General features: G+C 40.9%; 4 protein-coding genes and 1 pseudogene across 53 annotated transcripts in view; 4 read left to right on the top strand and 1 right to left on the bottom strand.

Moving 5' to 3' along the window:
• The first annotated feature begins 38 nt into the window (after nt 1-38).
• On the top strand, nt 39-6,278 carry pink1 (PTEN induced kinase 1). Its single transcript, XM_021616599.3, has 8 exons — nt 39-1,753; nt 2,006-2,287; nt 2,552-2,658; nt 2,789-2,971; nt 3,538-3,701; nt 3,953-4,080; nt 4,751-4,981; nt 5,211-6,278. The coding sequence occupies exons 1-8, from the start codon at nt 1,397-1,399 to the stop codon at nt 5,490-5,492; spliced, it is 1,734 nt and encodes a 577-aa protein (XP_021472274.3). The 5' UTR covers nt 39-1,396; the 3' UTR covers nt 5,493-6,278.
• Nucleotides 6,279-6,428: 150 nt separating this feature from the next.
• On the top strand, nt 6,429-11,868 carry agmat (agmatinase (putative)). Its single transcript, XM_021616600.3, has 7 exons — nt 6,429-6,920; nt 7,218-7,420; nt 7,722-7,770; nt 8,473-8,668; nt 10,764-10,943; nt 11,096-11,180; nt 11,269-11,868. The coding sequence occupies exons 1-7, from the start codon at nt 6,604-6,606 to the stop codon at nt 11,343-11,345; spliced, it is 1,107 nt and encodes a 368-aa protein (XP_021472275.3). The 5' UTR covers nt 6,429-6,603; the 3' UTR covers nt 11,346-11,868.
• A 1,362-nt stretch (nt 11,869-13,230) lies between these two features.
• LOC110531232 (dnaJ homolog subfamily C member 16-like) lies at nt 13,231-17,510 on the bottom strand (annotated as a pseudogene).
• Nucleotides 17,511-19,936: 2,426 nt separating this feature from the next.
• On the top strand, nt 19,937-22,624 carry LOC110533029 (caspase-9). Its single transcript, XM_090185106.1, has 6 exons — nt 19,937-20,113; nt 20,223-20,312; nt 20,413-20,560; nt 20,831-21,022; nt 21,150-21,259; nt 21,355-22,624. Exons 1-6 carry the CDS (start codon nt 19,946-19,948, stop codon nt 21,478-21,480), a joined length of 834 nt encoding a protein of 277 aa, XP_090041232.1. The 5' UTR covers nt 19,937-19,945; the 3' UTR covers nt 21,481-22,624.
• Nucleotides 22,625-24,865: 2,241 nt separating this feature from the next.
• Nucleotides 24,866-27,812, top strand: part of hspg2 (heparan sulfate proteoglycan 2) — a 187,193-nt gene continuing 184,246 nt past the window's right edge. For 46 of the 50 annotated variants that reach the window (XM_090185101.1, XM_090185099.1, XM_090185093.1 and 43 more), the window contains exon 1: nt 24,867-25,712. In XM_090185101.1, the coding sequence (XP_090041227.1) occupies nt 25,644-25,712 (69 nt within the window). In that variant the 5' untranslated portion in view covers nt 24,867-25,643. Of the gene's footprint in view, nt 25,713-27,812 lie in introns of all 50 variants that reach the window. The other 4 variants (XM_090185100.1, XM_090185103.1, XM_090185087.1 and 1 more) reach the window with 1 other exon arrangement.

Genomic DNA, 27,812 nt, shown 5'->3' with positions numbered 1-27,812 from the left:
TCAAGTACAGAGTAAGGGTAAGGTTCAAGTACAGAGTAAGGTTGAAGTTTCAAGGGTTAGAATAGTGCAGAAGTTGTCATATGCTGAGGCAGTGAAGAAAGTAGACAGATGGGTTTAGGGGGAGGGATCCGGAGAGGAGTGGTGTGAGTAGTAGAACTGTACCAGTACAGAGGGATAGGGCAACAAGTCATATATGTTTGAGTAAGATTGGATTTATAGCAATGGTTACCAACTGTACTGCAGGGAGGGAACATAAGTTGCAGAAAATTGAGGTTGTGGTGCAGAGAGGTATTTGGGTGTGCGAGACTTGACATCAGAATAGTTACAGGGTGTGTTAAGTAATAGTGTCCCATCCTTTCAGGTTGTTGACCTGAGGGGTGACTAAATAGCACTTGGAAAGTTCCTCAGCGTACACATCACAGACAAACTGAAATGGTCCACCCACATAGACAGTGAGGTGAAGAAGGTGCAACAGCGCCTCTTCAACCTCAGGAGGCTGAGGAAATGTAGCTTGTCACCTAAAACCCTCACTAACTTCTACAGATGCACAATTCAGAGCATCCTGTCAGCTGTATCACCACCGCCTGGTATGGCAACTGCACAGCCCATAACCGCAGGGCTCTCCAGAGGGTGGTGCGGTCTGCACAACACATCACCAAACTACCTGCCCTCCAGGACACCTACAGAACCCGATGTCACAGGAAGGCCAAAAGGATCATCAAGGACAACAACCACCTGAGCCACTGCCTGTTCACCCCGCTACCATCCAGAAGGCGAGGTCACTACAGGTGGATCAAAGCTGGGACCAAAAGACTGAAAAATAGCTTATATCTCAATGCCATCAGACTGTTAAAGAGCCATCACTAACACAGAGAGGCTGCTGCCTACATACAGACTTGAAATCATTAGCCACTCTAACAAATGGATCACTAGTCACTTTATTAATGCCACTTTAACAATGATGTTTACATATCTTGCACTATTCATCCAACATGAATATACTGTATTTTATACGGTCTATACCGGTCTGTCATAGCCCATCCATATATTTATATGTACATATTCTTATTCCATCCATTTACTTAGATTTGTGTGTATTATGTAGTTGTTGTGGAATTGTTAGATTACTTGTTAGATATTGCTGCACCTTCGGAGCTAGAAGCACAAGCATTTCGCTACACTCGCAATAACATATGTTAACCATGTGTATGTGACAATAAGATTTGATTTAAATAGCGGGAGTTGTACTCCAGTCGAGTAGATGGCGGTAATGCAACATTTATTGGATAACAACCGCCGTTAAACCTCAACGAAGAAGAAGTTGTGTAACGTTATCAACGACGAGGACTGACGGAGAAAGTAAAAACAAAGGGAAACTTACCATTTTTGGTAAAGCATGTCTGTAAAACATGCCATCAGCCGTGGGGTGGAGTTGGGACGGTCGGTTATCCAGCTAGGTCTCCTCAAACCTGCTGGTCGACTTGCAGCAAAGTTCCGAGGTGAGCGTCTTCGTGTAGGCCAACCGGCCCGCACCGTTCAGCCTCAGACTTTCCTGCCAGTTCGGTACCGATATTTCCGCATGTCGTTGAGGGGTCTTGCAGCACAGCTGCAGTCCGGTGGTTTCAGGAGGTTTGGGGGCAGCGGCTCACCAAGAAACAGAGCAGTGTTTTTGGCTTTCGGTCTCGGTGTGGGGTTGATCGAAAAACAGCTCGATGATGATCGAAGGAGTGCTGCAACATGCCAGGAAATCCAGGTAAACAACATGGATGTTGACAACATTGATTTACAAGTGCTAGCAATCAACAATGTGAAATATTTTATTGATATGTTGAAAAAGGGCATTTTTGTGAGTCATCAGTTTTTATCTTTAGTCTGGACAGGAATATCACATTTAAATATTACATTTAGTCAAATTAAATAATAAGTACATATCTAATAATTTAATAACGTTAATAAAAATGTGTTATTTAATCTAAAAGGACTAAATGTCACCTATTTTCTAAAGGCTGTGTTTACCAAGAAGAAGTACTGCAGTCCACTCAAGTGCTTCACCTCGGGCTACAAGCTGGAGGACTACATTATTGGGAAGCAGATAGGAAAAGGCTCCAACGCTGCAGTGTATGAAGCTGCGGCACCATTATCTGTGCCCAGGGACAGGGAGAGTGACCGGTGTTCCCTAAATGACCAGCCCAGTGAAGATGGAGAGGTGGCCACTGGCTCTCTGAGGAGCCCCTCCAGCTCTCTGGGCATCTATCCTCTAGCTGTCAAGATGATGTGGAACTTTGGGGTGGGTGTCTGTCAAGATAATGTCCTTTTCCCCCAAAGTTTGCACTTGTTCACTTTCCTTCATGGATTTAAAGTGAAAGGACTGGTTTAAGAAATTTGGTGGAAACAGTCTAGCCCATTCTTACACCAATCTACACTTCAGAAAAAATGACAGATTATTGGGGCACAGGGAGAGTGTTACTTTTTAAAAATGTTATATTACTGTAGAATATAGGCTATGTTCAGCGTGCATAGTAATAAGACTGTCTTCCCTGTTCCCCTGCAGGCTGGTTCATCAAGCGAGGCTATTCTGAGATCCATGTCCCAGGAGCTGGTCCCTGCAGGCCCTCTTGCCATGAAACAGGAAAAAGAGGAACAGATTGCACTAAATGGGTTAGTATCAGCAGTCAGTCATAGCATCAATTTACTTTCAATAGACACAAAATAGCCCAACATATTTTGAGTGTTTTGCCATGCGTCAAGAGTGCATTGCAAGTTTCATTTCCGTTGCTCTGTTTTGCAGGTATTTTGGGGAAGTGCCCAAGAGGGTTTCTGCCCACCCCAATGTGATCAGGGTGTTCCGGGCATTCACAGCGGACGTACCCCTTCTACCCGGTGCCCAGGAGGAGTACCCTGATGTCTTGCCAGCCAGACTCAACCCTGAGGGCCTGGGCAACAACCGTACTCTGTTCCTGGTCATGAAGAAGTAAGGAATTGTCTTTGTGTGACTTAGCTAAGATCCGTTTAGGTGCGGCTGCAGCATGTGAGACATCCCGTGGGGTTTACTATCTGCAGGAAGTCAGCTGTGTGGAACCTTGCAGGAAGGAGCACATTATAATGTGAACTGTGACAAAACACAGTTAAACGGCTGAGCCCTCGTGCTATCAACCTGCGGCTATCTTAATCTGCACAGACAAACCAATCGCCTTTTACACTGTTCTGCCTGTTTCCACGCATCTGCTAAACTGCCACGTAGATAAGAGGTTGTACTTTTTCTATAAAAGCAGAAACCCGACTATGTTTAAGCTTTCAACTCTGAACCATTCTTGGTAATGGTTGATTGCTTCATTTTTGTTAATCTTATAATAAAGTTGTTGTTACAGGAGTCTACAGTCTCTCTTCCTATAACATTTCTGACAGTCAACTCTTGGACTAAAAAGCATTTGTTTTTTTTCCAGACCGGACCATTTTGTGTGCAGATTTGTCCATCCCACTAGTTATTTGTTCACCTAACCTAGTGTATCCTGATCTTTCCTCCCCCTTTTTCCATAGTTACCCATGCACCCTGCGTCAGTACCTGGAGGTGAACGTGCCCAGCAGGAGAGAGGGCTCTCTGATGGTGCTGCAGCTGCTAGAGGGGGTCGACCACCTGTACAGACAGGGCATCGCACACAGGGACCTTAAATCAGACAACGTGCTCCTGGAGTTTGACTCAGGTCAGAGAGAGCAACAGGGCAAGCTCATGCATGGTATCTTGAGTGTCATTAAGCTTTGCCATGTTTTTAAAAAATAAATAAATAGGAAATTAATTTTACAAAAGATATGGTCAGAATTCTGTCTTGATGTTCTCTCTCCAAACTCAAATAAAGTTATTTACATGGCATGTGATACTAATTATTTAATTAATGCTTATCATATTAGTTTTAATCAAATAATCCTATTGCTATTTGGCATCTCTATTGTTCAGAGGGCTGCCCCCGCCTGGTAATAACAGACTTCGGCTGCTGTTTGGCTCAGAGTGACTCTAGTCTCCAACTACCCTTCAACACTATGTGGGTGAACAGAGGAGGCAACTCCTGCCTGATGGCACCTGAGGTAAGCTCCTATCATCAGAGAAATAGAAAACAACAACCTATACAATCAAGATTCATGCAAGCATTGTCTCTTGTGACCGACTGTTTACATAAATGGAAACATTTTCCTGATTTTGGGATTAAAATACACCTCTATGGCCTCCCGTGTGGCGCAGTGGTTAAGGGCGCTGTACTGCAGCGCCAGCTGTGCCATTAGATTCCCTGGGTTCGCGCCCAGGCTCTGTCGTAACCGGCCGCGACCGGGAGGTCCGTGGGGCGACGCACAATTGGCCTAGCGTCGCCCGGGTTAGGGAGGGCTTGGTCGGTAGGGGTGTCCTTGTCTCATCGCGCACCAGCGACTCCTGTGGCGGGCTGGGCGCAGTGTACGCTAGCCAAGGTGGCCAGGTGCACGGTGTTTCCTCCGGCGCATTGGTGCGGCTGGCTTCCGGGTTGGATGTGCGCTGTGTTAAGAAGCAGTGCGGGTTGTTGGGTTGGGTTGTGTATCGGAGGACGCACGACTTTCAACCTTCGTCTCTCCCGAGCCCGTACGGGAGTTGTAGCGATGAGACAAGATAGTAGCTACTACAGTAGATAGTAGCTACTACAACAATTGGATACCACGAAATTGGGGAGAAAAAGGGGTAAAATTAAAAAGAAAAAAAATAAATAAATACACCTCTATCTCTCTATAGGTTGCCACTGCAGTTCCTGGGCAGGGTGTGGTTATCAATTACAGCAAGGCAGATGCATGGGCTGTCGGGACCATTTCTTATGAGATATTTGGCCAGGCCAACCCGTTCTATGGAGCAGGTGGACTGGACAGCAGGAATTTCCAGGAGATCCAGCTTCCTGCCCTGCCTGCCTGTGTATCTGCTGACATGCAACTTGTCGTCAAGCTGCTTCTGCGTAGGAACCCCAATAAGGTACAGAGTCTAGTAAGGAATTGAATTAGATTAGATTATATATCACTTCATTGAAAAAATGATTTACCAATTTCTCAGGGATTCTCTCAGAGTATTTTTGTGAGAAACAAGTTGAAGTTGTTCATTATGCAGTACTCCATTCACTACGTAAGGGCTTAGTGTACATAATGACTTCCAATACTAATCACCATCAGAGAATCCCATGCTCCTATTGTTATTTATTCTGCAGCGCCCCAGTGCCAGAGTGGCTGCCAACATGCTGCATCTGAGCCTCTGGGGAAGGTGTGCCCTTGCCAATAAGGACAGCGCTGGTATGAAGAAGCTAGCTGATTGGCTGCTGTGCCAGTCTGCTGTGGTGCTCCTGAGGGGCTGCGGCCCCAGTGGGAGCTCGGTGGAGGCGGAGCTACAGAGGTGCTTCCTGTCTAACCTGGACCTGGAAGACCTCCGATTGGCTGTCAGCTTCCTCATGTACGGACGAGAACAGGGCAGAGCCAGCATCATGTCGCTTTAGGTCCTCAGTCTAACCCAGAGACATATATGTGTAACTCTGGTCTAACCCGTTGAGTTTGAATTTAGGTGAACGTAGTGCCAGGGATGGGGAAAATGGAATAAAAAATGTCACTGTGAATTTGTGGGAACCCACCAATATAAAATCAAAATAGTTTCTCTCCCCATTTCCACCCCTGTCTATAGAGCTTTCAGGAAACATATATAAGCACTTTTTAATTAATGATAAGACTAGACTCCATATGTTAGGGGGTTGAATTTTATTTGGGGAATTTTTGCACTTTATGTCCAGTTTGGACCTGGTCAAGGACATGCTTGAGGTTTACCCCTTTGTTTGGTTTGTGTATTTTCCAAATCATCACATCTTACCTGAGTTACACCACTACGGTCTCATATAGACTATTCCATAGCCTCTATGAGTGTGTTTTTGACTAAGACCATGAGGTAGTCAATGTATTTACTGTATGTCAAGGATGATATGATAAAGCATCTAAATATCTCCAGATGGTTATGTAGCAGAATATCAGTTCAGATTTAATAGCAATACCAGATCACTGTATTTCACATTTTGAGTTAAGTCCTGTATTTAAATAAAATGAAAGTCCATGCATGCAAAAATTGATTCATGGGACATTTTAGAATATAGTCCTATAAATTTACAGAATTAGTTGTCTCTGACAACAAAACACTTTGTGAAGCTACATTTTTAATTGTGAGAATGTTTTTAATAAACACTGGATGTAGTGTAAAAGACATATCCAAAGATTATAATAAAGTGTTAGTGTTTGAACTTGGTGTTTCCTTGAGTCCCTAGCGTTGATAGCAAAATAATAATGTATTTCATTATCTAGCAAAGATTTGTACGCTGATAAATAAAATGCATTTCCCATCACCCCCTTTTATTGCCTAGAAAGTATTTGCCTGTCAGAGAGATCTGACTGTGCCCAGATCTCCAATCATATGAACATGATAGCATAGGTCAAAACACTGGCCAATTTTCTGTCGAGTCAATCCATGTACTTAATAGATCTGTGGAATTGTAAACTCAACCCCCGAAAACAAGCCCTGGAATCCAGAAGCTGAAATCAAAAGTCGCTGTTATATCTATTGAAAGTATGCTGTCTCTTTTGAAAACGAGTCGAATTGACATTCTGGGAGCGTTACGGCGGTCATGCATAAGAATTACCGATACTTTTTCGGAAGTTTCAGCAGTGTGCAACAAGACACTTGACAGGCGACGTCCATGTATCACCCCTACAAGACTTTGCTCAGGAAAGCGCTACAATGTCCCTCCGAGCGCCGAATTTGTAGCGAGGGTCTCTGGAATTGCTACAATGGGCAAGTTACCTTACCAAGAGACCGCAGATGGACTTGATGCAGCATTTGTTGGTGTTCCAATCGATACTGGTACTTCCAACCGACCTGGGACAAGGTAGCCTACTTCTGCACTGCCTGATCTATGCAAATACTGTACTGTACTGTACTCGTACGAGCATAGCAGGCTGTACTAATTTATTTGAAATACATTATCACATTTGCAGTAGATGTGCATTTTTACCTTTTATTTTCTTTAACAAATTGAGAGTCATATTTGTAAATTGTAGTATAATGTACACATTTAATTTATGAATTAATCTAGTGATTGTTCAGTTGACAGCATGTGTCAAACTAATTCTGCATGTTACAACCAACGTTATTTAAAAGTAGGACCATGCATGGTCCTTTACAGATTTGGCCCCCGTCAGATCAGAGCAGAGTCGGCCATGTTGAGGGCCTACAACAGTGGCACCCGGGCAGCCCCCTATGAGTCTCTGATGGTTGCTGATATTGGGGACGTCAACGTCAATGTGTATGACCTAAAGGACACCTGCAGACGAATCCGGGAGGCCTACCGTACAATCCTGGCCACGGGCTGTATCCCCCTTACTATGGGTGAGGAGGAGCACCCATTTAACACTATGCAATCTGATTTTGGACATTATAGCAAATGCCTACTAACTACATTTCAACAGTGATCGATATTCCTTTCAGATGTGCCTCAAAACAACACCTGCTTCTTCTTTCTCCTCGTCACACATTTAGGCTAACGTTGAATGGTTCATCTTTGCCCTGCTTATGAACCTTCCTGACAATTATAGTACAAAGGTTACTGTTACAAAGTGTTGGCATGACACACTAACGTCAAGGTGTATGTTTAACTGGATAGGCTACATTTTATTCGGTCTTTTAACAGGTGGTGATCACACCATAGCATACCCTATTCTGCAAGCAGTTGCTGAGAAGTAAGTAGTGTATCAGTAGCCCTACATTTGTAAAATGCCAGAATAACTAGAATACTTTCAGGGCCAGTTTCCTGGACATATTAAAGGAGAGGTTTGCCAAATTTGTTTTAAAAATGTCGATGCATGTTATAGAAGTGTTCACTTTTTTTTCGATTTCACTTGGTTCTGAGAAACTTACCCCACCATGGATAGAGTTCCTCATGCTCGTTCTGCAGTATCGGTGTGCGAGCATGCAAGTGTTTTCTTGTCCCCCATTGTGCTGATAGAAAGTACGTCCATGCTTGCAAAAAGTATTGTTCAAGTCCAACATCATGGAATGTAAATTGGCAGAAGTTCGCAATGACACAATTTGTACAACATTTATAAAGACCTGCATCACTATACTGAGAGCATTTCAGTTTCTAAAATGACCTATGTGGGTGTTTCTGGAGCCTTTGTTCATGTTTCATCACTGCCCCGATACTGCGGAATTAGCCTGAGGAAGTCTATCGCCGGTCGGGTAATTTTCTCAAACCAAGTGAACTGGCAAAAAAAAGTGTCTGGACACTTCAATAACATGCCATTTAAACATACATTTTTGTGATTTGGTTAAAAAAAAAAACGACCTTTCAATGGAGAATCTCTGTTCAGCTCAATTTTTGGTACAGGACTGGGCTGAATCGATCTTTGTGAAACAGTACATTTGTATCCCGTGTTTGTTAGACACGGCCCTGTGGGTCTTATCCATGTGGATGCTCATGCCGACACAAGTGACGTGGTCCTGGGGGAGAAGATTGGCCACGGGACACCCTTCAGGCGCTGTGTGGAGGAGGGCCTGCTAGACTGCAAGAGGGTCATCCAGATAGGCCTGCGCGGTACAGGTTACTCACCTGATGCCTATGAGTGGAGCCGAGCACAGGTACTCACTTCACTGTGCGTAGAGGTTGTCCTCACCTAGGGGGACACAAACATTCACAAAAGTAAAAAAATAGGTCAAATAATAAACATTAAATATGATTAAAATATCTCTCTATGGCCCGATTCCAGCCTGAGTGCTGGTTAAATAAGTAATCTGTTTGGATAAGGGAATTGCAAATATAAATTACACTTGTTTTAGATACATTTTACCTTATAATCACTGCAGACAAATGTGAAACCAGTCATATGGCAGCAAACTGAGCATATCAACTTTCCCACAGTAAAGCTTATGAAATGCTGTGCCATTTTGCAGAATTTTAATTGTACAGCCTTTTAACTTGCAGCTATGTGCACTCTCGAAGGTCTTAATTATAGGCTACCCCGTTTCCTATTTCTATCATTTTAAATAACACTATCAGTAGGCCTAATAACTCATATTCAACTGCGAAGTTCCCTTCAGTTGGTATATCCTACATTATCATTCAATTTAATTACATAGTTTTGTTTACCTTCATTTGTTTCCTCTGTGAACACCACGTTGCTGAGGATTATAGAGTACCACAGTAATAGTCATAATACCCATAAAACCTAGTGGTCAAACAGGAAATGGTTCCAATTGTTTTTCCACACGAGATTTTAGAAACACTTAAAATAAGGGCTGTGTTTTGGGTAGGCTTACCCTAGTATGACATTTTGGTAAAAGTCTCTAGGACAAGGTGACTTCTATCAATATATTCACCTGTATTTACCCCCCCAAAATGAAACGCTAATTAGCTGCTAATGTGGCTATTATAAAAAACGTTAAATGCCATGATGATCTGGACAAGACTGTTCAATCGAGTCAAAGGTAAGGATCTCTAATGTAAGCTAAATTTAGTAATTAATAAATTGGCTACATTTCTTTAAATGGACAATTCTGTGAACTGTCTTGTGCAAGTTTTAAATTGACACAATACCTGTTAGCAAAGGTGTCATGCAGGAGCTTGCAGGGATTTGTAGTCTTGCATGACATCTACTTTGATGCTAATTAGCATTTTCGAATCTGAGAGTAAATAGAGCTGAATATATTGATAAAAAAAGTCACCTTATCCTAGAGAGATTTACATTGTTATCAAAACATCACACCAGGTTAAGCCTACACAAAACACAGCCCTTATTTTAAGTGTTTCTAAAATCCCCTATGGAAATGGTAGAAAAACTATTGGAACCATTTCCCTGTTTGACCACTATGTTCTATGGATATTATGACACCTCCACTGTGGGGCTCTATTAGTAACAGTTGATAATATAAAAAATGAAAGACATATAGGCTAATTAAATCGTTATGGAGCGGAGCGCAGACCGAGCCCTAACAGTTTGAACCCGACACACGGTGCAATACTTGGCTGTCATCACACAGTTCCATGGTTAGTGCAGGCAATAGATGAGGGTGTACCCTACTATTGTACACTATTCCCCCTATTATACATGTAAATACACTAAACTTCCAACATTACCATGGGTTAAAGAACTGAATGTGGCAATTTTCAGAATGAATCAAACCACTGTATTTTTGATTAATCAATATATTTCATGCGCAATATATTAAATGATTCAAACATACTTTCCTAACCCAAAAATGTGCCTAAATAATCTATAAGATCGGAGTATTTTTTTAAATTTACCAGTTGGTGTTGAAACGGAGACTAATATTTATTTATTTAGATGGTTTTCTTTCATTGATCCCTATATTCTGAACCCGTTCTCTCAATGTGTTCTAGTCTGTTGACAAAATTCAAATGAAAGCTACACAGTATTTAAAGGGATGGCTTAAGATAAATGTACTGAAAACCCTACTGAATGAAAACCACAAGAAAATTTGTTCGCCAGAAATTGGGAGGGTTTTCAGCAGTTGAATTACATTCATTCATAGCTCGCAAGGGAACCACGCCTGCAAAGCCCGTTACGCACCTAAGTCTGAATACCAACTACAGAAAAGTGTGTAGGAAAAACATAAATGTGTGTATGTGTTCTCTCTCGGTGTGTGTATGTTCTCTCTCTCTCTCTCTGTGTGTGTATGTTCTCTCGCTCTCGGTGTGTGTGTATATGCTCTGTAGGGATTCCGTGTGGTTCAGGTGGAGGAGTGTTGGTTCAAGTCCCTGGCTCCTCTCATGGCTGCGGTTCGGACTCAGATGGGGACGGGTCCAGTCTACCTCAGCTTTGATATCGATGCTTTAGACCCAGCCTTCGCCCCTGGAACAGGCACACCAGAGATAGCAGGCCTCACATCCATACAAGTAAGGAAATACCTGACTTTGTTTTAGTGGTTTTTACAGACATTTGGAAGAATATGTAGTTGTTACTGTGTTATAATACAGATATGAGATGGAGGCACCTGCTGACACAGAGTGTGGTGTTATGTTTTCCTCTTTGTGTGTGTGACACCCAGGGACTAGAAATCATCCGGGGCTGCCATGGCCTAAACCTGGTTGGGTGTGATTTAGTGGAGGTGTCTCCACCCTATGACACCACAGGTACTGTACTTATCATGACTGTGTCACATTGAATAATGTATAGTATAATGAGTATAATTTCAAACACACATTTTTTTTGTTTTTGCAGGCAATACAGCACTGACTGCAGCCAACCTACTCTTTGAAATGATGTGTGTCCTTCCAAAGACAAAATATTATGACTAATTATGTGATGAGGTTATGCACATACTTAATCGAAAGAATAGCACTGTTACTGAACAGATTCAATATGTAATCAGAGGTTAATCACCAGTGTGACCATATCACACCAAACAAGGACTGGTAAGGCAGACAAATAGAATGTCTCTGCAACATATGAACATAAAGCATTTATTTACAGCAAGAGGATATGTACTGTAGCAGAACCTTTGAGACATCTGCAAATCAGATACATTTATTTACACACAGCAAGAGGATATGTACTGTAGCAGAACCTTTGAGACATCTGCAAATCAGATACATTTATTTACACACAGCAAGAGGATATGTACTGTAGCAGAACCTTTGAGACATCTGCAAATCAGATACATTTATTTACACACAGCAAGAGGATATGTACTGTAGCAGAACCTTTGAGACAGCTGCAAATCAGATACATTTATTTTGTCAACATTGTACCAGGGTTATTAGTATAGTGATTTTGTAACAAAAACACGTTTATAATCAAATAAACAACAGTATTAATGAATGATATGACCATGTTATTATAAAATGCATGTAAAAAGTAATTTTATATATTATAGTATGATGTTAATATATGTACAGATAACATGGTAGAAGGTAGAATATGTACAGATAACATGGTAGAATATGTACAGCATTTACATTTCCCAAATATAACTACACTATTGTCATGACGACAAGAGTTTAATGCTTATAAATTGGGTTAAGCACAGTTATTGTTTTTTAATTTGCATTTGCTCTGCCCTTATCTATTCAAAAATAGATCACATGAAATGTCGTCCAACATACACTTTATCATTGCTACATACACTTTAGTAATTTAGCAGACGCCCTTATCCAGAGTGACTTACAGTAGTGATTGCATACATTTTTCGTAGTGGTTCCCTGGCGTTGCAAGCTTTACCAACTAAGCCCACTGAAGCCACTGGCTATGTGATGTAAAAAATAAAAAAAAAAGTAAAATAGACTAATGTAAAAAGCTTGCAATTGGTCATGTAACAAAAAGCACAATAATAATGTTGTGTAGATTTTTCAATATTAGCCTATGTCTACATGAAGAAGGATAAACATGAAATATTAGCTGCCAGGGGAAATGGAAGGCATTATAGTTCCATTATATATTAATAAGCCTTAAGTTCAGGAAACGATCAAAATGGTGAACAAAATAGATCTAGTAGAGACATGCGTCTCTAGTCACAGAATTGACCAATCACCATTGAGACAGTGAAGCTAATATCAGAGCACAATATGATAGATTACATACATGAATAGCATGGATGATGGTTCTAAAAAGGCAGGAGTCTACTTATGACCACAGTGATTAAGTTAGCTCACCTAGAAGTTGTAACAGAAGCAGATATAACTATGTAACTATTATGACAGCATGCAGAGGAAGGGATCCCAAAAGGTAAGTGATCTAGGAATTGTTCAACGGTTGTTGCTTTTAGATTGACTATATTCTGTATATTCTGTATTCTCTATCGATCCTACTTTAAAGTACTTCTGTAAGAAATAAATATCTGAAGTGCAAAAAAGACAGCTCTAGCTATCTCCAGCAGAACATGAGATGGCAGATGAATGTAGTCCAGTTGTCTCAATGAGTCAAGCCAACTTCACTATTGAAAGTAATTTCTTCAAACTATGTCCCAGTGCATGCACTCAAAACAGACATTAGCCTCCCCCTGAATACATTGCCATGAGGACACCTTGGAATCTTGGCTTTTAGACACAGGTAGCTTTGGTACGTGTCTATTTAGGCCTGAATCCTAACTTTGCATGTAATTAATTTCAAACCTCACAAAAGTTTTGCTCGCAAGTCAGGATGTTCGGTAGGCGTCCTCTTACCCCCCCCCCCCCCCCCCCCCCCCTATTTGGGGGCGGTGATCTTCTCCAGGCCAGGCCAGGCCAGGCAGGGATGTAGTACCTGTGACGGGTTCCCTCCATCAGCCTCTCCATCCACAGCCCCAGGTGGTCCAGTTTGTGGTGGATCTGCAGTGTGGCAGTGGAGCGGGACCTGGGCACAGACCTGCGTGGTGGGTGGTCCTCTCTGGACCCAGACCTTCTCCCTCCCCCAGTGGCGCCCCCAGGTCCTTCCTCCCCAGTGTAGACAGGCCTGAAGAGGCAGAGGTACTTCTTATGGCCGTTGAGTGCCAGGATGTAGCCCGTGTAGTCTATCTTGTGGCGGGCGCCATCGTCCTCGTCAGTGTCTATCTGCATGGCATCCTGGGCGAACTCCAGAAGCGTCTCCATCCATGCACTGTGCTTGTCCACGTTCAAGAAGGAAAAGTGGAGCGTCAGGCTCCTAGGGGCAAAAAGAAAGGATATGATATGTTGGTTATAAATATGTTATAATTGCTGGATTCTGCCAACCCCCCAAAGAGGCAGCTTTCCACAACACTCACAAATGAATACTCATGTTATATGTACAATGCTATGTATCACTATATACACCATTACAAAGTGGGTAGTTTGGGTCCTGGATGTTGATTGGCTGAAACAGCATTTCAGCCATGTGTCTATCAGACAATACACCACGTGTATGGCCCAAAAATACTTGTTTACTGTTCTATTTATGTTAGCAAACTGTTTATAATAGCAATAAGGCACCTCAGGGATTTGTGGTATATGGCCCATAAACCACGGTTAAGGGCTGTATTCCAGGCACTCCGCTTCATGTCGTGCATAAAAACACCCCTAAATGGCGCTGCATGGTCAATCCGACGTCTGCAGTGGCCATACAGCATTTACTGCAATACTGCCTCTGCAGAAGTCAGGATATTCATACTTCTTGCGCTTTGCAGAGCTATTGTGAAAGAAGTTGTCAAGGAAGCGAGTTTGTATTTATACAGGACCTCCCGCCCCCACCTACTGTCAACCAATCATGTCAATGCGGAGCTATACGGTGCCCTCAAAACACCAGACCATGTGGGATCATGCGCTCACCCAGTGAAAGAGTAGACCTCTTTGGCAAACTTGCTGAGCAGGACGTTCTTGGAGGCGTCAGTGAGCACCAGCACCACGTTCATGTGGCCTGGTCTCAGCTTCACCAGGTTACTGGTGTACGTGATGTCGGTCAGCTCCGTCACCTCCACAAAGTTTTTCTTCAGTGGGCGACTATAAATTACAAAAACATGATAAGCATAGAACCACTCAATTGTCTTTATTGCATCGACATCACTGAAAAGATAACTACAATCCCTAAAATATGTCAGAGCTAAAATATATATATATATTTCAGTCACCGCTTAAATCTTTTCACTGAAGCTGAAAATGTCTTGCCTTGAGGTGCTGCTGCTACCCGGTGATCCATTTTCTGCCTTAGCTCCGTCCTTTGTCTTCGGTTTGGATTTGCCGTCTTCACTAGAGTCACTGAAATCACACAAAGCAGAACGATAAATCTGAACAAGCAGTTTCCCCCAAGGAAATACGTGTGAGTCGCAGAATCACTGGTTCTCCATCTTACCTGAAGGCCTGAACCACCACAGTTCCAAACAGGATGAATAAGGCAGAGAATATCAACGACAGGAGGGGCATCATCTCACGGCTGCAGAAACATATTACAGATATATCTAAATACAAGGTGGGCTAGTGACAAATTGTGTTAACACTAATCTTGATTATAACACTCATAAGCAGTTCTTGACTAAAACATCAAGCAAACAACTGAAGAACTATCATTATTTGAAAGATCTGTTGAATTGGCATGGGCAATTTTATTATGTCCACATCTCCATATGTTGTTACCTAACATCGAGAATAAGAGTTAACTTACCAATTATTGTGAATAATATCATCAATGATTTCAGTGAGGTAATCATAAGCTGTATAGATCCATCGAATGAGAAACATCTGGAATTTGAAACATATTTACTGCCTAGTCATTAACTGATGAACACACTTACTGCATTACCCATCATAAAAATGAAAAAACCATTGCAGGTTTGGAATCCTACAAAAGAACATTCCAAAAAGTATCTTATTTCTGGACACAGTACTAATTACCACATCATTATCCTTGCTCTTCAGAGATAATAAAGTATGGCAGCCTTGTTCTTTTACATACAGTACTTTTCAGTAGTGAGGAACTCAACCCACAGAGGCAAACTCATTGTTGAGCTCCGGCAGCATTGTGTCTTGGTTGAGGATGGAGGGGTCTTTCTGCAGCCTCTGCAGCTCATCCAAGAGACGTTGTTTATTCTTATCGGTTCCATTCCAACCGCCCGCCACCTCCTTGTACAGGAACTTTCCTGCCGCGTTACGATGCTCCAGGATGAACCCCCGCGGAGCGAGCACATGCAGGCACGCATGAACACACTTCCACATGAGCTTATAGTATTGGGGAAAGGTGATTTTACATTTTTATAAAGTATAATAGAGAGAGGTGTGTGTGTGTGTGTGTGTATGTGGCTCATTATACAGACACTTCTACAAGAAGCTCTCAAAAAATCCAAGGAGTTCATGTTCAATATGGCATAAATGTACCTGTGGTGGCTGTGTACTGTTCTTGGTCTTCAGCAGAGTATCACACAGTGGTTGATGCAGTCTTTGGTAGGCATAGGAAAATCTCACCCCCTCCTGAGTGTTGGTATAGGCAAATGAGATGAAGGCCTGGTTTCCTATGGTATAGGACTCCTCATCACCAGTGATCAGCAGGACACAGTACCTGAAAGGCAGTTGTTTGGGGACATTAGTGTTTGTTCTGTAGCACTAAAACCTTTAGCGTGTGCTGAATCTTCTACAGTGCCGCATGACACACAAATGTGTATGCCTCCATTATAGAAGTAAAATAATCAATCATGTCACCTGGCTGTGCAGAAATTGTATGTTCACAAATAAATTGTAAGTTCACAAAGGGCATCAGTATGTTACTTCCTGCGTCGGTGGAGCTGCTTCACAGGACAAAGCTCATCAATCAGTTTCTGGTTCACCAGTCGAGGGACAAGAAGAAACCTGTTGTTCAATATGAATTCATCAATGACTTGTTTGTTCATTCCTTTAGCCTAGAAGAAGAGAACAACAACATGGAGATATTAATAAAATGCCCTGTATCTAATCAGCTGAATTAACAACAGTCACCTCAACAAAAACAGCATCTCTAAATATAATCAATAAACAACAGTAATACAGATGCTACTCGGGTATTCAAATGCTATTTAACAATTAAATTAAACTGTCTGGTGGAAAAGTAGTCAAATCTAGATAACTGTCTAGTAACTAACTACCTGTATAATGTCTGCAGGCCTGTCTATACTCTCCTTAAAGACCAGCATGGTGGGGGCGTAGGTGTTAATGTTGAACTGTTTCAGTAGGTTGGGAGTATCTGAGAGACCCTGGTCACCTACCCAAACTGAACATAATCCTTATAGGCAAACGCAGTCAGCTACGGAAGATGAGAAAAAAAACCTGTAAGCAAGTATCAGAAAGCAGTTGTCGATGACCTATGTTCCAGGAGGAAGTCAATAAGTGATAGTCAGACCAGCTCTCTCAGAGGTAGTTTAAACTGATGCCAGACTGACTAGTCTAGACAATGGCTTACCTTGTACAAGAGTGGGACTACAGGCACTTGGTCAAACAGAAGCACGTGCGGCTTGTTCTGCTCATGCCAGCTGTTCAGGAATTGAAGGTCATTCCTGTCTGTAACCTGAAACATACACACACAAAAAAATAATTGTGAATTTGGAAAATCATGTTTGCTACTGCTGTTGTTATTTACCTTCTCAACCAGTCTCTGAGGGAGCAGGTCCTCCACAAACTGCCTCAGGTGCTCCTTCACCACAGCGTAGTGGAAGAAGGTCACTTTCCCGTTGATGACACCGAGTATGGACGGGGTACGGTGAGCACCGAGGTGATTGGCCAGACGTCTCTCATAACCAACGTCCACCACACCAATCCCCACACCTAACACATACCACACATAATCGGCCATACAAAGACTCACTATGGTTATTGTACCTACTTTAGTTGAATGCACTGAATGTATGTTGCTCTGGATAATGGTGTCTGCTAAATTACTAGAACGTAATATTATGTCATATGAACGGTGAATTCGTTGAGTAACTTTCATTTGGGTAATGCATTTCGTCATTTCCTACCCAAGGCCTCCAGCTCCAGAACAACCTCTTTCCAGACTGGCTCAATGTGGATACAGCAAGAGTAAGAAAGAGTAAGAAAGAGTAAGTAATGTTCTTACCATTCTCTAATTAAGCGCTTGTACACTTTCTTGATTTCAGTTTGGCTTGCACTTTTGGTCACTCCAAGAATATTGTATGGGTCTACTTCATTGGCTGTCTCCACTAAGCGAACCAGAAGAAGCAGACAGACAACCACTATATCAGGAAATGCCAAACACATCCTTGTTCTTCTTGCCATGTTCTCTGTCGGGAAAGCAACAACAACAGTCAGGGTGAACACATATGTCTGACGGGATGCGTAGGTAAATTAATCTGCATTGGTAAAGGGAAGATTTGAAACATATACAGATCCAACTAGATAACCGTCTAAACAGAGAGATACTTTTGTAACCCTTTCCAACTTTATGCAAGTCAACAATTCTTAATCTTAGGTCTACTGAGATCTCTTTTGTCCGAGGCATGGTTCACATCATGCAATGCTTCTCGTAAGTAGCAAACTCCAATTTTGTGGGTGTTTTTTATAGGGCAAGGCAGCTCTAACCAACATCTCCAATCTCGTCTCATTGATTGGATTCCAGTTTAGCTGACTCCTGACTCCAATTAGCTTTTGGAGAAGTCATTAGCCTAGGGGTTAACATACTTTCCCCAACCTACACTGTGAATGTTTAAATTATATATTCAATGTAGACAAGAAAAATACAATAATTTGTGTGTTATTAGTTTAAGCACACTACGTTTGTCTATTGTTGTGACTTAGATAAAGATCAGATCAAATTTGATGACAAATTTATGCAGAAGTCTAAGTAATTCCAAAAGGTTCACACACTTCTTCTTGCCACTGTAAGTGTTCACATCAATTTTCTGTAAGGAATTTGAGTCTGCATATTCAAGTATAAATGTGGTGATGTTTATTCCATGTTTATTCCATGCTTACTACAGCCCCTGAAAGGGAGTTTGGAAAACCCAGGGCAACAGGAAGAGTTAGACGTGACAGTATTCAGGTAAGTTATCTTGCCTTTTGGTTCTATTTACTGTAGGCTAAATTAAGCATCAGTTCCCTATTGTTGTTTTTGACAGTACTCTCTAAAGGAATTGTTGTATCTCAGTTATGTTGAATTTAACTTATAATATAACACACAATATGCTATAAACAGGACGTTGGAAAGTATTCAGACCCCTTCCCTTTTCCCACATTTTTTTCTGTTACAGCCTTATTTAAAATGGATTAAATAAACAATTGTCTTCATCAATCTACACACAATACCCCATAATGACAAAGCGAAAACAGGTTTTAGAAATTTTGGCAATTTTATAAAAATTTAAAACAGAAATACCTTATTTGTGTAGGTATTCAGACCCTTTGCTACGAGACTCGAAATTGAGCTCAGGTGCACCCTGTTTCCATTGATCGTCCTTGAGATGCATCTACAACTTTATTGGAGTCCACCTGTGGTAAATTCCATTGATTGGACATGATTTGGAAAGGCAATCGGGGGAGAAGGGCCTTGGTCAGGGAGGTGACCAAGATCCCGATGGTCACTCTGACCGAGCTCTAGAGTTCCTCTGTGGGGATGGGAGAACCTTACAGAAGGACAACCGTCTCTGCAGCACTCCACCAATCAGGCCTTTATGGTAGAATGGCCAGACAGAAGCCACTCCTCAGTAAAAGGCACATGACAGCCCGCTTGGAGTTTGCCAAAAGGCACCTAAAGGACTCTCAGACCATGAGAAACAAGATTATTAAGGTCTGATGAAAGCAAGATTGAACTCTTTGGCCTGAATGCCAAGCGTCACATCTGGAGGAAACTAGGCACCTCTCATCACCTGGCTAATACCATCCCTACGGTGAAGCATGTTGATGGCAGCATCATGCTGTGGAGATGTTTATCAGCGGCAGGGACTGGGAGACTAGTCACGATCAAGGGAAAGATGAACGGAGCAAAGTACAAAGAGATCCTTGATGAAAACCTGCTCCAAAGTGCACAGGACCTCAGACTGGGGCGAAGGTTCACCTTCCAACGGGACTACAACCCTAAGCACACAGCCAAGACAACGCAGGATTGGCTTTGGGCCAAGTCTCGGAATATCCTTGATCGAACATCTCCGGAGAGACCTGAAAATAGCTGTGCAGCGACGCACCCCATCCAACCTGACAGAGCTTGAGAGGATCTGCTGAGAAGAATGGGAGAAACTCACCAAATACAGGTGTGCCAAGCTTGTAGCACCACACCCAAGAAGACTCGAGGCTGTAATTGTTGCCAAAGGTACTTCAACAAAGTACTGATTCAAGTGTCTGAATACTTATTTAAATGTGATATTTCCACATACTCTGTATCTTGCCTAGTCAAGATTGCAACAAGTCTAAATTTGAGTCCAACCAGTTCCCTGATTGTTTGGATATACTGTGGAATCTTTACATGCTTTACTTTCATATTCTCTCAGAGTTATAAGATGGATGCCAACCCCTGTGGACACTGCCTGATCATAAACAATGTCGATTTTGAGCATAAGTCGGAGCTGAGTAAGCGCACAGGGTCCAACATAGACTGTGAAAAACTGGAAAGAAGATTCAAATCTCTGAACTTTATTGTTCTTGTCAAAAGAAACCTGAAACAAAAGGTGAGGATGTCTCCAGCTACCTTCCTGTTTAGCCTACTAGTTTAGTTTATAAATATTCATGTTTAACTGGCCACGTGATCCAATGCTTACATTAATCACTATATTTCAGCAAATAAAGCAGGAGCTTTCGGCTTTGTCCAAGAAGGATCATTCACAGTATGACTGCTGTGTGGTGATCATGTTATCACATGGGACGGAGGTAAGACTCTTTCTATCCTTTTACAAATGCATAGAAAGTGTAAGCATTTTTGTCTTTCAGGAGATTAATAATGTTATTCAATTTCATTGCATATTTTCAGGTGTGTAACAATCGCTTCCCCGGTGCAGTGCATGGAGTGGATGGGCCCAATGTCCCAGTTCAGCACATTACCAACTACCTGAATGGTCAGAACTGTCTTTCCCTACAGGGCAAGCCAAATATCTTCTTCATCCAGGCCTGTGGGGGAGGTAAGGCAACTTCACTAGCTATAATAGTTGCTCATGCTTAGTTATTACTTACTACTGCTTATGCAGCACTGTAACAACAATGTTATGAAGGTGTTGAAATAATAGTCTGTACACTGGGTTACATCTCCGACAGTGGAGGAAGTATTTGGTGTCTAGTGGAACTAGTCTCGCTCTGTCAGTCCTCACACAGGATTCTCGTTTGAGAAACCCAGAATGGCTGGAGTCATTTGTTATAACTTGTATAATGTTCTGTACATTGTGGACTGGCAGGTGAGAGAGACACAGGCTTTGAGGTGTCTCCTGACGAGGCGAGGCCTTGTATTGGAGGAATAGGTGACCACACAGACGCAATGCCTATGTCCTCCAGCAGTGACTCTCTGAGCACTCAGTCTGATGAGCCAGACGCAAAGGCCACACTACCCACACCCAGCAACATACTGGTGTCCTACTCCACCTTCCCAGGTGTGTGTGTGCGTGTGTGTGTGTGTGTTTCTGTCAAATACAGTAAATCTTTGTGGTTATCAATCCCAGAAAGTGTTGTTAGTGTGTCTGTCGCTCTGATGGCTGTTTGTCGGTGTGACTTGTACAGGTTACGTCTCCTGGAGAGATACCCAGGCTGGCTCCTGGTATGTAGAGACACTGGATAACATGTTGGAAGAGAATGCTGCCACCGATGACCTGGTCACCATGTTAATGATGGTGAGTTTGTTGTCTTTTTAAAATACTGCTGTATTTACTTTTAATTATATTAAAGTATATCCTCTTATGAAGCTTTCCATGTTGTTTGTGTTCAGGTAAACCATGAAGTTTCAGAATACACGGCCAACGGCCTCTACAAACAGATGCCTGGTTCCTTTAACTTTCTACGCAAACTTCTCTACTTCCAAGCCCTGCCCTCCCAGAGACCAATCGTGTCATGACAACACAGAGTTTCACTCTTAGGAAATTGTGTCTTCATGTGCCCTTTTAAAACAATTAGAATTTTCTCTATCAATGTTTATTTGGATATGTGATCAAAGAGTACCAAGATTGTAATTTTGTTGACATTTTTCTAATGTTCTTTCTTTTCTTGTTTTTACACTCAACATTTTTGAGAATGCAAAATCATTGTGAAAATCAAAAAAATTGCAGTGGAAAAAAAACAATGGTTTACCTTGAGAAGCTCTCTACGAAATATCAATCAGGACTGTTGATGACCTTACTATTAGCCAGACAATAAATGGTATATAATATGTCATTTCCATGTTGAGTGAATTCGTTTCAGGTGAATATTTAGTGAATGGCTGTGCTGTGCTGTACTTTAGGGTAACAATGTGATGTCCAAAATGTATTGTGTAATTGTGTTCTGGTCATATTTGTACACTGTTTTTTTTAATGATTTTAATTTTGTTTTAAGGTTTAAAGGTTACCGTTGCAACATTTCTTTGGTATGGGGGGATGCCTGGGAGTCATTGTGGCTTTCAAATGCAGTAAGCAGGATTCAGGAGTTTGATCATTAAAGTAAATTGATATGTTTCGACATGCGAAGGGAAATTCCTGAAAGAGATACTAAATTCGAAAATCCACGTCTGGATCCCTCAATTCCCACTTCCAGGGGTTGGAATTCATTGATATTAGAAGTGTTTAATATTTTTGGGCTGATCCTTTTGATTTATATCATAGATGTCTGACCACAGCTGTGCAGTACAATTCCAATTGACTTGGTCCACAAGCAAGCCAGCTCCAGGGACAACTTGAAGACCAATCTGTAATGGTGAATTATTTTTTATTTCTATTCCAAATCACAGCATTGTGGTTTCTGAGGCCTGCAACACAAATAATCCTTTGCCATTCTTGAATCCAAGAGAAGCAGAGGAGCCAGCTCTAACCTGAGAACAGATCACAATTTACAATGCTGTCATCAAGGCAAAGCGTGGCTACTTTGAAGAATATAAAATAAATTTTGATTTGTTAACACTGTTTTGGTTACTATATGATTCCATGTGTGTTTTTTCATAGTTGTGATGTCTTCACTATTATTCTACAATGTGGAAAATAGTAAAACAATAAATAAAAGCCCTTGAATGAATAGGTGTGTCCAAACTTTTGACTGGTACTGTATGTTTGTGTTAATGTCATGGGATGTGCAATGCAATTTATTACAGATTTGGCATCTGGATTAAATAAAACTTTTGTTCCATATTACAGTGGCTAATGCATATGCATTACATGCAGGTAAAGTGTAAACATACTGTAGTTATATAGTACTACGCTTTACCATACATGCCTATGTAACTACCCTGTTTAAGGCCATTTAATACACATGAAAATACAAATCTCGTTGTGTTGGTCAGTGTTGTTGCAGCCTAGCTTTTGAGAGGGAGTGGAAACATAGTGGAATGAGCTGCAGCTGAAATGCCAGGGTTAAACTCTTAATTATCGTTCTACTTCTTAGAGCTTGGTGAGACCGGTTGTCCCATGGTTATTTGACATATAACCTTCCCACAACGTTCTGGGATGGTGCAGGATAGTTGCTTGGCTTTGGAACATTCTCAGCCCATTTAAGGAACTTTTGGGGGGTTAGTTTTCCTTACTTTAACAGAATGTTTCCTAAAAGTTCAAACATCGTTACATTTAGTTTAATTTTAGGTAATGTTCTAGGCAAGTTCTCCAACTTGTTTGACATTGGGAATATTCTCAAAAGGTTCAGAGAATGTTAAAAAACAACGTTCTCCTGTGGGAATTTCAATACTTCAGCATAACATTTCCACAATGTTCTATTAAAATGTTCTAATGTTCTCATGTTCAAATCAAAGTTTATTTGTCACGTGCGCCGAATACAACAGGTGTAGTAGATCTTACAGTGAAATGCTTACTTACAGGCTCTAACCAATAGTGCAAAAAAAGCTATTGGGTGAACAATAGGTAAGTAAAGAAATAAAACAACACTAAAAAGACAGGCTATATACAGTAGCGAGGCTATAAAAGTAGCGAGGCTACATACAGACACCGGTTAGTCAGACTGATTGAGGTAGTATGTACATGTAGATATGCTTTTTCAGAGAACCCTACGAAACAACGTTCTTCTGTGGGAATTTCAGTATTTCAGCATAATGTATTCTGCAGGTTTCCTCATGGTTCTATTTCAAGTAATGTTCTCAGAAAACTTTCCATAAAAAACACAAAAAAACATGAGTAAAGTTCAAAGACTTTCAAAGAATGTTATTGAAAAACATATACACTGAGTGTACAAAACTTTAAGAACATCCTTCCTAATACTGAGTTTCCCCCCCTATTTTGTCTTGGCCATTCACCCTCATACACAAGCCGTGTCTCAATTGTCTCCAGGCTTAAAAATCCTTCTTTAACCTGTCTTCTTCCCTTCATCTACAGTGACTGATGTGGATTTAACAAGTGACATCAATAAGGGGTACCCATGGTGAGAGAGAGGCAGGTTGAGGTGGCCAGGATCAGAGTAGTACAGAAGTTGTTGTATGCTGAGGCAGTGAAGAGAGTAGGAGAGGAAGATGGGTCCAGGGTGAGGGATCCTAAGAGGATCCCTGTGAGTAGGCTGAGGCAAATAGAGAGTGATAGGAATAACGTACATCAGTAAGGTTGGTTTTTGGCGTTGGTGGCCATGGTTGTCAACTGTATCGCAGGAATGGTACGTAAATCACAGAGGATAGATGTTGTGGTGGCAGCTGCAGAGAATTACTTGGGTGTGTGAGATTTTACTGTAGAAGAGTTACAAGATGTTGCTGTTTTTGTGTTTATCTGCTTGTTTGCAATGTTTTGTGTTACAATTTTTAAGAAGAATGTATAGAGTTTTGTAACACATTTGAATTTGTATCCTTCAAAATATATGTATGTAACAAAGAAAAAGGAAAAAAAGAGTATCACCATAGTGTTCCTGTTGTTGTTGAATTGTTATTCCAGGCTAACACTAAATCATTAGAAAAGGTCTAGAAAAGAACATGCTTCATGATAGTTTTGCTTATTGATTTCATAAAGAATATAGGCCTAGGTGGCATACAATGTACAGCAAGTCTACATTGTAATGTACTGTTAAATCACAGTAATTCATCATCACAGACATGCAGTGGAGAAATGCACATCACAGATATACAGTGGAGAAATGTCATCAAGCCTTCGATGGGCAACGAGAACAACTGATTCGAGATCAACAACAGAGGGCGCCGATGCTCAGACTTCTCCAGCATCAAGGTAGGCCTAAACCACTGGGAGAAACATTCTATTTAGGCCTACAGTCTAAAGGTCAAAGGTAGAGTAATTTCCACATCGTGTAGTATCAACACAAAGCTCTTCCACTAAACCGCTTTTGGTTAGGATGGTGGTGAATGTGATGCATGATGTCATGATGTCAAGCGCTCCAAATATCTTTGGCGGGCACGATACGCCTCAAAGTCAAGCGCTAAAAAGTCATAAATGTGCATCTGAGTGCGTTCTAAATTTAAAAGTCGAATCAAATGTTACTTGTCACATGCTTCGTAAACAACAGTTGTCGTAGACTAACAGTGAAAGTATATGTATTGGTGCGTAGTTTACGCGTAATTATTCATCTCTACATTAAATCCAATTTAAGATCAATTTCAATGTTAATTTAACCATATAGCCGAACACATTTTAAAGTAATGGGGTTGTTTTAAAAATGTAAAGCAAAAGATATGCTAGGTGGGTCGGCGTCTCCTCACGGAGGGATTACGGCTGCCTATCAGTAGAACTCCCTGAATTCCATTCCGCCTTTTACGCAGGGCAGTGGCTCGTGTATCGCAATAGCATCGGACTTCCAAGTGACTTGCGTTGGCATTACAGGTCGAAGTTTCGGAGTGCAAGAGAAAGTAGGAGCGAAGTGATCTATCTCTTTCACGTGATTGCATTTTTTTTTCTTCTTTCGTTTAAATAGAAAACGCATTAAGGAATCATTTTTATGTTGATGAAGTCCCACCGGGTGTGGGACGTAGAAAATAATTGTCCTTTATAGAAAGTGTAAAGAGGTGCACCCAACCATTACTCAGTGGCCAGACGTGAAGGACCTTGATTTTCCTTTCCCCAGCATTTGCAGCCTGTGCTAGGTTGGTGGAAAATGGGCACGCGGATCCACTCGGTCTCTGGACTTATCGTCTCGTTGATATTTACATGTCATCTGATAAATGTAAGTGATCTTTTACATCCTTTTATTTTGAACTTTAATATATTTCTCATGAACAATATTTTGGTCTAGTTTTCACACTGCTCCACGCACAACCGAAAATTATTTCCTAAAGAAAATTAACTTACTACTAGGCTACTTTTCAAAACTTTATTACAGTGTAATGCTATTTGTTTCTTGAGTGTTGCGGGTCAAGTGTCCCATATATAGCATAGTTGGATATATATGATTCACCACACGCTAATTATACGTTTCATAAATATGTTCTAAAAAATAATGTGACAAACTAGAATATCGAGTGGAATAGAGCTGATCTAATTCTGTCCATAGAAACAGTCTATTCATAGTCAAGTCTCTCTTCTGTCTACATGCAAAAAAAACTTTCTCAATCTTCTGTCTGAACCACACTCATTTCACATGAAACGCTTCAGGAAAACTGTCAGCGTTTGACCATTATTCCATTATTTGCGAAATTATGCAAAGGCTACATAAAACAATAATTGAATGGATGTGAAAGGACACTGGTCAGAATCTAGATTTGGTTGCTTATTAGTTACTGTGCATTAAAACCAACTTATTGGTAAGCTAGATTTTCTATGGGGAAATACTGGTGTCTATAACAGGTATCATCAAACTTGTGTCAATATACTTTGATAATGCCACTTGTTCTTGTATGAATATTCATCAGCATACTTTTCGAACTTGATTCAGTTCTTGTGCTAGTGGCATACTGTTTTCAATTCATTCAAAATGTTCTATGAATATCTCTTCAGATAGAGCTTCACATTGGATCATAAGAATGATGTATGAAATGTATAGTGTAGCCTGGCCCTGTGCTCAAGTGATGTGAATTGTAGGAGGCAATAACTCCAAGCTTTAAGACAAAACTACAAAACAAGGCTACCCGGACCACCTGCATTGACACTTTTTTGAACTGACTCTCTTGCACTGACTCTATGCTCAAACACTGCCCACTGGACACACCAGTAATTTCAACGTGGAAATGTGGGTAATATTTAGTTGACACATTGATCGATGAGATTTCAACCTATATTCACCCACTCAAAAAGACAGCCAGAAGTTTCTTGAATTCCCAATGTGTTATCACTATGTTTTCAACCATCTAAAAGCACAACCAAATTCCAATGGGAATACAATGTCAGGCATTTTGTATTTATCAAACAATTTAATGTGTTATCACTGTGCTTCGTCTAATAGCACAACCAAATTACCTGGGTTGCAGTTGTGAGTACAAAGTGCAGTGATCAATACTGTTCAAGATTATGCGCAAATTATTATATCAATTGTGAAGGTCTCCACAGACCTCTGACCTTTGCATGCTAGTTTGAACATGGATGATTTATATCATTCCATTAGAAGAAATGTAAATTTACTGTCTGTATTGCAAAATGGATATTGAATTGTGTTTGGTTGTCAACGCAACCAAAAATCAACATTTGAAGGAGATGTATCTTTTGTCCCACTGACATAGTCTGGCTTTAATTCCAGTTTGCCTATAAATTATTTATTGATATGTTGGATTGATGTCTCCATCTCAACCAAGAATCTAATTTGTAGACAAACTGGAATTAAAGCCAGACTAAATCAGTGGCACAGATGGAGCTATCCAAGCATAAGATACATCTCCTTCAAATGTTGATAATTGGTTGCGTTGACAACCAAACACAATTCAATATTCAGTTTGTCTACAAATTAATAATTGATATGTTGGAGTCATGTCTCCATCTCAACAAAAAAATCTAAGTTCAAGAATAGGACTAAATCTAATCTAATCAAACTTTAAATGCACTTTGAATTAAGCTTGATTTGATTTAGTCCTATTCTTTAACTTAGATTTTATTTCGATGGAGACGTGATTCTGACATATTAATGATTAACTGGAATATTACATTTGAAATGAACCAAAGCTTGAAACCCTAAGTCTATATCTATTGTCTATTTTTAGTTGAACCCTGGGTTGAATTAAAACAATAGCTGTTGATGACTTTGCAAATGCGATATAGGACTAAATAGTACCATTGATGATATATGACTTATAAAGTATGGTTGCATTTAATTTGCTGTGTTAAACCTACCTTTTGA

This window comes from Oncorhynchus mykiss, chromosome 9, assembly GCF_057628025.1.
Source record: "Oncorhynchus mykiss isolate SJ-2025 chromosome 9, ASM5762802v1, whole genome shotgun sequence".
Taxonomy (NCBI): domain Eukaryota; kingdom Metazoa; phylum Chordata; class Actinopteri; order Salmoniformes; family Salmonidae; genus Oncorhynchus; species Oncorhynchus mykiss.
The sequence above is the reverse complement of the archived record's forward strand: the minus strand, read 5'-3'. Positions and strand labels throughout refer to the sequence as shown.

Coding starts and splice junctions, on each gene's coding strand:
- pink1 (XM_021616599.3), top strand. CDS start 1,397: ATGTCTGTAAAACATGCCATCAGCCGTGGGGTGGAGTTGGGACGGTCG. Junction 2,972..3,537: donor CTGTTCCTGGTCATGAAGAA/GTAAGGAATTGT, acceptor CTTTTTCCATAG/TTACCCATGCACCCTGCGTC. Junction 4,982..5,210: donor TGCGTAGGAACCCCAATAAG/GTACAGAGTCTA, acceptor TTTATTCTGCAG/CGCCCCAGTGCCAGAGTGGC.
- agmat (XM_021616600.3), top strand. CDS start 6,604: ATGCTGTCTCTTTTGAAAACGAGTCGAATTGACATTCTGGGAGCGTTA. Junction 6,921..7,217: donor TCCAACCGACCTGGGACAAG/GTAGCCTACTTC, acceptor GGTCCTTTACAG/ATTTGGCCCCCGTCAGATCA. Junction 10,944..11,095: donor CAGGCCTCACATCCATACAA/GTAAGGAAATAC, acceptor TGTGACACCCAG/GGACTAGAAATCATCCGGGG.
- LOC110533029 (XM_090185106.1), top strand. CDS start 19,946: ATGGATGCCAACCCCTGTGGACACTGCCTGATCATAAACAATGTCGAT. Junction 20,114..20,222: donor AAAGAAACCTGAAACAAAAG/GTGAGGATGTCT, acceptor ACTATATTTCAG/CAAATAAAGCAGGAGCTTTC. Junction 20,313..20,412: donor TGTTATCACATGGGACGGAG/GTAAGACTCTTT, acceptor GCATATTTTCAG/GTGTGTAACAATCGCTTCCC.